Raw genomic sequence first — 8,110 nt, forward strand, 5'->3', positions numbered from 1 at the left:
GTACAAAATCATTCAATTTAATATTTAAGTCCTTGCCCATCTATTCCTTGTGTATGAATCATAACTTTAAAGAATAAACAGGTCTAACTCATTCTGTGTGTGCAGAGAGTTCAGACATATATATATATATATATATATATATATATATATATATATATATATATATATATATATATATATATATGTATGTATGTATATATATGTATATGTATATGTCTCCATAAAATGCGATAGAATTAGGTTTTATTTTCATGAATGCAAGTAAACCTATCATAGTATAGTTTTTACTTGAATAAACAAAAGAACCGATTCAACTGTTTTCCAACAGTTTGCTGATGACTTGAACGCAGCACACAAGCATATGATGTGTTTAAAAGCATCGCGTGTTCACGATCACAAGACAGTTGGAGCTCCGGAGTCCGTTTTCTTCAGACTTAGCGTCCCTGGCATCATACTTGAGGTGCTTCCGTCCGTGTAGCAGATTACCGGGCTGTGATGGAGCGCTGGCGGGGCAGAGTGGCTCTGGTGACCGGAGCCTCGGTCGGGATTGGGGCGACTATAGCCGTGGAACTGGTCCGGCTCGGTATGAAAGTAATGGGCTGCGCCAGGGACATAGGAAAAATCCAGGTTTGTTCTGAAGTGGAAACTCAGATCCCGCAGAGAGTAATTTAATGTAAACTAGCTAGCACGGAGTAAATTTTGATGTTAAAGTTGCCGTAATGCAAATAAATAAATAAATAAATAAATAAATAAATAAATAAATAAATATAGCTTTCAGACTTACAAAAGACAGGCTGGGCGAGCAGGAAGCATTAAACTATTATAAACTGACGAAAGCATGTAGTTACAGCACACTAATATATTACATTATTATTTAACCGCACAAGTGTTTTGTTAACAGCCACTGCACGGAACGTTAAGTTTAATATGGCACAGAAAGTAGGAAGTTGGACACGTGACTTTCATCTGAATTGTAGTTTTCCTAAATCAAAATGTTAAACACAACAATGAAATTCGCCTTTTTGTCCTCTTTTTCTTGAATTGCCTAGCTCTAAGCTGGCAGACCATCCTAACACACAAGTCAGCATTTTCGATTTGGTACTCACTGAGGGTTTTTTTTGTTTTTTGTTTTTTGTTTTAGCTTTGATAGCAAATGATGTTTTCAAAGATTAGCTACAACCATCTATTTAGCATATAGTAAATGAAGAACTTGACTTTCTGAAGTTTTTTTTATTTCCTTGATGAAATGCATGAATTGTTTGAATCACACCTCAAGACAAAACCAGAGAAAAGGCTTTTGCAGGCATCATCACATCATCATGTGCCTGCTGTTACAAAATGATTATTAGGTCAGTGAAATAAGCAAAACTCAAAAACGGGCAGAACATCCAAACACAGGCAAACTACTGCTTGTGGGTCACTGAGCTTTGATATGCAAACTGAAAACTCAAATCAATGTATTTACAGTAACTTAATCTACATGTTTGAATAGTAGATTCGTACACTTTAAAAACACAAATGGGATTCTGAAGTCTGTCATCTTTTTCTATTCTGGTTTCAGAAACTGGCAGCAGAGTGTCAGAGCGCCGGCCACCCTGGTGTTTTGGTTCCTTTCAAGTGTGACTTGAGCAAAGAGGAGGAGATTCTGGCCATGTTTGCAGCGATCAAAGAGCAGCACAAAGGTGTGGACGTGTGCATCAACAACGCTGGCTTGGCTCATCCAGACCTGCTGCTAAATGGCAAAACCAGCGGCTGGAAGAACATGATGGATGTAAGAGCTCTGAGTTATTGTAGAAATAAAATACTTGTTTTGATCTGGAAGAACTTTTCGCATTGCAGATCATTGCATTGTAAAAAGTAATTCACATTTGTTGATTCCAGATATTTTCTTTACATTTTATTTATTTTCTTGGTTTCTTACAGGTGAACGTTCTTGCTCTGAGTATCTGCACACGTGAAGCTTATCAGTCAATGAAAGAGAGAAATGTTGACGATGGCCACATCATAAACATAAACAGGTGTGCAATTTTTCACAAACTTGTAATATTGTTATTACCATTATCTGTATTTTACCACAAAGTCTCATTTTACAGAAGGAGAGTGCCTAGTGACTGGGCCTTAGCTTAAGGGGCCCACTGGCATCCATCAGTCTAGTAACTGAATATTTCAATTCATTTTAATTATATTTATATAGCACCAAATCACGACAACAGTCAATTCAAGGCGCTTAATACTATAAGGTAAAGATTCTACAATAATACACAAAAACCCTGGCAATCAGACAACCTCCTGTGAGTAAATACTTTGGCGACAGTAGGAAAGAAAAACTTCCTTTTCACAGGAAGAACCTTCTGATAGGACGAGTCAGCCATGAATGGTTGTGGGTCCATTTAACAAATTAACAAAGTCAAAGAGAAGCTGCAAAACATCAGGATAAAATAACTGCTGCAACCCTATATACAGTTTTGTGGGCAGCAGAGTGTCTTACATCAGTGAGAAATTACTTAAAAAATAACACAAAATAAATGTTGCTTAATGCTCGCCTGGTTAATGCCTCATAAATCTGTTGCAGCATGTGCGGACATCGTGTAGTTCCCAAAGCTGTTCTGCATTTCTACACCGCCACAAAGTATGCTGTAACCGCCCTGACGGAGGGCCTGAGGCAGGAGCTGCGTGCAGAAAACAGCCATATCCGAGCCACAGTAAGGCTGCAGCCAATCTAAAAGTGTCTGAAACACCAATATTACAGTTTTCAGATACACACATGTAGTAGTTTGTGAAGATCCCTCAATATCAGCTCTTTTTTGCAGTGTATATCTCCTGGTTTAGTGGAGACAGAATTTGCTTTCCGGCTCTACAGCAACAGTCCTGATAAAGCATCTGGTGCATATTCTGCATATAAGGTAAAATTATTATTCCTACTCTTCATGCACTGCTAATACGATAACTCAGATAAAATGTATTTCATTTGGATGCCAGTCTAGCTCACTGGGTCAAGCAGGCGACCCATATGCCAAAAGGCCACTATAGGGGCTCAGGTGTGATCTGGCCTGGCCACTTTCTGCATGTGATTCATTCCCTGCGTTTCTGTCTACTCTACTGATCTATAAAAATAAAGAAGAAAAGGCCCAAAATAAAAATATTTTTAAAGCTGTTAATCATGTTCCACTTCTCTGACAGCCTCTGGAAGCAATAGATGTTGCCAATGCTGTTACATACGTGCTCAGTGCGCCTGCTCACGTTCAGGTGATTTCCTCTTATTTTAATTCTTTTTTATTGTGAATTATTGGTTTTCCTGATTTGCTGTTTAAACATCAGCACTTTGCTTGTAATAATATATAAAAAACATCTTTCTTTCAGATTGGAGATGTTCAGATGCAAGGCACGGAGCAAGCTTAGGGTTGACCTACATGATCCCCCTGAATTAACCTACTTCCTTACTACACTTATGAAAATGATGAGTTGTGATATGGTCATGAAACAGTTTTGTTTATGATGTTTGTCCTTAAAGTTTTCACTGATTTATAAAATAAAATGTTTTTGTGGGGGAAATTTGTGAGTGTTCTTATTTCACTGAAGGAAATATGATTTAAAGAGCAGTGTATGGTGGAAAACATACAGTTGTAGGTGTAAAAATATCTCAAACATATGTTTCATTCCTCCAACAATAGTAATAAAATGTAAAGTTATTATATAATACCTCACTAATTCATGGGAAAGTAGAGTCTGAGAATATTAGTTAACAAAGTTAACCCCAGGGGCGGAGCGGGGGGGTGGCTTACGGGGCTTAAGCCCGGGTTGTTTTGTCAGAAGCCCGGGGTATTTTGGAGTGTAATTTTTTCATAGTTAGATGCCTGGCTGACAACTGTATAAAACAAAAAGTACACACAATATTCGAAGCACATAGTGCACACTGTGGGAATTTACGACTGTGCGTGAATCCCCCCCTGATATTGGTATGATCCAAGCTCAGGCACTAAGCGACTGAGCGAGGGGGCGGGGGGAGCTGCTGCCCGTGAGTGCGCTGTTGGAGAGACGGAGCCAGCCATACTAAGGAGAGCTTAAGTTTGAGCAGGTACCAAAGCAAATCATTCGTACAGTACAAATAATGTAAATATGACGGTGCATCACGAAAGATTGATATGAAACTGATCACTTGACCAATATTATTTTACTTGCTCTTCAAGTGAATCAACAAATGGCGAAATGAAAAGCCGAACAAATGCTATTTTTTAGAGAGTCTTAGCTTACGTGTGTTTATTTCATATTTTCAGTTCTTACCCTCCCCGACTAAATCGGTTTCAGTTATGTACTGAAATATAAGAATGGACATTAGAGGGTTCTTTCAAAGAAAAAACTCAGGTAAATGTTATTTTATATATTATGCTTTGTATGTTGTTCAGTATATTTGTATGCAAAACAAGAGGAATTTCAGTACACAGCAGGATATTCACATTTGTAACCAGATATTTACATACACTTTAGGGAGAAAACATAAAACATTTTTACTGTACAACATCAATTTAGAGTAAACTTTTGTTTTAGATAAATATTGAAATATATTTTGAATTAGTTAAATGTCAGAATAAAGAGAGACAGAGCTGTCTATTTTTTATCACTTTCATCAAATTTAGGAGTACATACTAAGTTTGTTAATTAATAAGAAAACTCCAGACGATTCCATTCTGAGCTGAAGAAGCTTCTGATAGGTTAGTAGAGTCCATGTGAGTAAAGTGGTGGCACACGTGTGGATGCATATAAGGCAAAACACAGAGCCTGTTTCTTTGACATGGGAAAATCAAGAGATGTCAACCAAAACACCAGGAAAAGAATTGTGGAGCTCCATAAGTGTGGCTCAGTTTGAATACAATTTGGTGCCATTTGCAATTAAAAAACACAGACAGTTTCTCTCTTTACTCTTAAAGATAACAAATATGTTTTTATATTTATCAATCTAAAAAAATAAACATTTAGTCTGATTTGTTGTTACAATTAAAAAAGTGTTTGTGTTTTGATCTGAAGAGTTTGTAAATATCTGGTTTCAACTGTATATTTGATGATTGTCAGCACAAAGAGGGAGAGAGAGGAACAGAGATTGAGATGGAGAATAAGGACAGAACAGAGATGAACAAGAGCAGGTGAGACACACATGTTAGTCAAATGGTTGCTTACTAAAAGTATCACTGTATCACAGGTCCTCATGTATCTCGTACCTAGTGTTTCTTTTTAGGTTTGCTATTTTTCAAATTCTATATTTATTAAGTTCTGCAGGCTTGTTTGCACAACAAGGCTAAATAATTATATAAACTTTTCTCAATCTAAATATTGTACTTTGGTAGAATTAAATAAATAAGTGTAGTGCAGGTCTATGATGATTTTTAGTGCTACTATCATCTAGTTCTGATTGTGGTTATGTCTTGGTTAAGTCCTCAGTAATCCTGCTTTTGAACTGTTGTAGTCCTGTTTTAATTCTGGATCAGTTCTGGGTCTGGTTGAATTGGGGTTTAGTCCCTGTGTCTTGATACAGCCCCGACTTCGTTCTGTCTTGCTGCTCAATTAAAAAACTAGTTTAAGGTGTCCTGCATGTGTGATATATATATTTCCCTATATGAAGTCATTCTTTTTTGAACAAAACTCAAAACAGAGCCTATTAATCTTTCAGTCATTTCTACACCCCCCCCCCCCCCCTCAAAAAAAAAAAAAAAATCCCACATGCATACTACCCTTTAGGGCTAAGCCCCGGGTGTTTCAAATGTCTGGCTCCTCCTCTGGTTAACCCACCGTGTGTAAAAAAAAAAACTGTGGTGACTCTTTGTGACGAGGGAACAGTGAAAAGTAGCTTCAGATTTCGGTTAACTAAAATACTTTTTTCACACCTTGTTTCATGTCTTAGCATATTCCAACTTCAAACTATAACAACACTGGACCCCACCAGATGGATTATGCAGCAAAGTCTTTTTTTGACTAGTATTCTTCCTAATTGTGGTCACGATGACTCTAACTGAGCCTACTCTGAAAAAAATAATCTTCTTGTTTTTGGAAACATTGGAACAATTGCTGACATGTTTTTTTTCCACTGATGATCCTGTTTTTTGTGTTGTTTGTACTTTTCTATTTTCCTTTGTACTAAAATGGACTTATATGTCTGAAGTAATGTTTCGATGTAGAGGGAGGATAAGCTTTCACCCCTTTCTGTTTTGACCACTAGAGGTCACAAGCATGACAGAGAGATTAGGTACCCTGCTTATGTCTCCAATTTGATTGATGGCCCTAGCCTTGACCTTTTGACCCCACCGGAAGTACTCCGGAAGTGTATGATCCATAAGCGCGATGAATTGCATCCGGTGAGGGGGAGGGTACTCCGGAAGTGTGTATTGGATTCCATATGTGTGACAAAATGCAACCGGTGGGGGGAAAATGTATGTTTTCTCCCTTAGAGGGAGGGGGTCTGTGGAGGGAGGAGAATTAAAAACAGAGAGGGAGGGGTATGGTTCCTGGGGGGATCAGAGAGGGAGGGGTTCCTGAGGCATCGGGGTGACACAGCAGATTTCTGTTGAGTCAGTGCTGTATAGAGAGACAGAGCAGCAGTTAGTTTTCAGTTTTTAGTTAGCAGTTAGGTGGGCTAAGCATTTGACCTTGACCTCTACTGTTAGCCCCTGAGGTCAGAACATGTTTTCCATACATCCATCCATCCATTCGCTTCCGCTTATCCTTTTCAGGGTCGCGGGGGGCGCTGGAGCCTATCCCAGCTGTCATAGGGCGAAAGGCGGGGTACACCCTGGACAGGTCGCCAGTCTGTCGCAGGGCCAACACATAGGGACAGACAACCATTCACACTCACATTCACTCGCACATTCACACCTAGTGACAATTTGGATTAATCAATTAACCTATCCCCACAATACATAAAATACTAAAATACAATGAACTTTTGCCAAAAGTTATTTAAGTGTTATTTGTGATTAAATATCATGATTTTTCTTTTCTTTGTTTTTTTTTTTAGCTTTGTCATGGTTATATAAAACAGAGAGGTTTGGACAGGCAATTTATCTAAATGTTAATCAACCTTTATAAAGCACACCCTCTATTCATACTGGAAATCTGACTTTTGGCAAGAGTTCATTGTTAATAAATGGTGCACAAAACTTTGTGTTTGTTCAGCACACACAGTTCACCTTTGCGCAATTTCTCCCATGTACTGAAACAGCAATTTCTTCACATAAATCAGTCAAATCTAGGAAAAGTTCCCACCCCAGACCTTCACAATCAGCTAAGTGGATTTGCAGATTCATACACATACAGTGCTAAAAACACAAAGTGGATCTTGAAGTCTATAATCTTTTTTCTTTCTGGTTTCAGAAACTCACAGCAGAATGTCAAAGTGCTACCCACAATGTCATTGTCATGCATTACAAGTGTGACCTGATCAAAGAAGGACATCCAAGTTCACAGCAACCTAAAAGCAGCACAAAGGTGTGCACTTGTGCTGCAACACAATCACTGCTACGTGGAAAAACCAGGATTGAAATGCAGGTAAGAGGTCAAAGTTTTAGCAGTTTTGCTGCTTGATCTGCAGTAGAGTAAATGGACAAAGAACCAATATTTCTTTAAAGCACTTAAGTTGACTTTTTTTATTTGTACTGGCAACTTTTTACTTTTACTCCTGTCATCCTAACACAACTCTTTCTGACATTTTCAAAAAAGGCTCATGACTTTAGGTTTAACAAATCTGAGGGGACCTAATATTTCCTGTTGTCGCAGTCAGCAGGTGCAGACTGTGTGGAGTGGAGAATAGAGGACCCAAATGCACACAAAACAATGCTTGGAAATGAACTGCACCCCTCCATACAGTAACAACTAAAAAGAAACTAACAATGAAACTAATAAATAACTAAGTCAAACTAAACTGAATTAACAACAGAAAAATCTCATATTACATTTTTTGTGTGATGGTAGATATCAATAACACCACGAGCTGTTCCAGCTTTAATTTTGGTGAAAATTGGGTTACGGTTAGGTTAAGGTCAAGGTCACAACAAATATGGAAATCAGAAAAAAATTTTAAATTACCCACAATATTTTACAGGTTGTCTTTAAGCTTCAACAATAA

At 38.0% G+C, this 8,110-nt stretch overlaps 1 protein-coding gene across 2 annotated transcripts; it reads left to right on the forward strand.

Annotated features, from left to right (window-relative positions):
* The first annotated feature begins 329 nt into the window (after positions 1 to 329).
* On the forward strand, positions 330 to 3,552 carry LOC113035702 (dehydrogenase/reductase SDR family member 11-like). Of its 2 annotated transcripts, XM_026191337.2 has the most exons (7): positions 338 to 627; positions 1,562 to 1,771; positions 1,924 to 2,018; positions 2,573 to 2,702; positions 2,811 to 2,903; positions 3,181 to 3,246; positions 3,361 to 3,552. In XM_026191337.2, the coding sequence occupies exons 1-7, from the start codon at positions 496 to 498 to the stop codon at positions 3,397 to 3,399; spliced, it is 765 nt and encodes a 254-aa protein (XP_026047122.2). In that variant the 5' UTR covers positions 338 to 495; the 3' UTR covers positions 3,400 to 3,552. The 2 variants fall into 2 exon arrangements, with proteins under 2 accessions (XP_080144927.1, XP_026047122.2); XM_080288801.1 differs by lacking the exon at positions 3,181 to 3,246 and having other exon boundaries at positions 330 to 627.
* The last annotated feature ends 4,558 nt before the right edge of the window (positions 3,553 to 8,110 follow it).

The sequence above is a fragment of the Astatotilapia calliptera genome, chromosome 14, assembly GCF_964374335.1.
Source record: "Astatotilapia calliptera chromosome 14, fAstCal68.1, whole genome shotgun sequence".
Taxonomy (NCBI): Eukaryota; Metazoa; Chordata; class Actinopteri; order Cichliformes; family Cichlidae; genus Astatotilapia; species Astatotilapia calliptera.

Coding starts and splice junctions, on each gene's coding strand:
- LOC113035702 (XM_026191337.2), top strand. CDS start 496: ATGGAGCGCTGGCGGGGCAGAGTGGCTCTGGTGACCGGAGCCTCGGTC. Junction 1,772..1,923: donor GCTGGAAGAACATGATGGAT/GTAAGAGCTCTG, acceptor GGTTTCTTACAG/GTGAACGTTCTTGCTCTGAG. Junction 2,019..2,572: donor CACATCATAAACATAAACAG/GTGTGCAATTTT, acceptor AATCTGTTGCAG/CATGTGCGGACATCGTGTAG.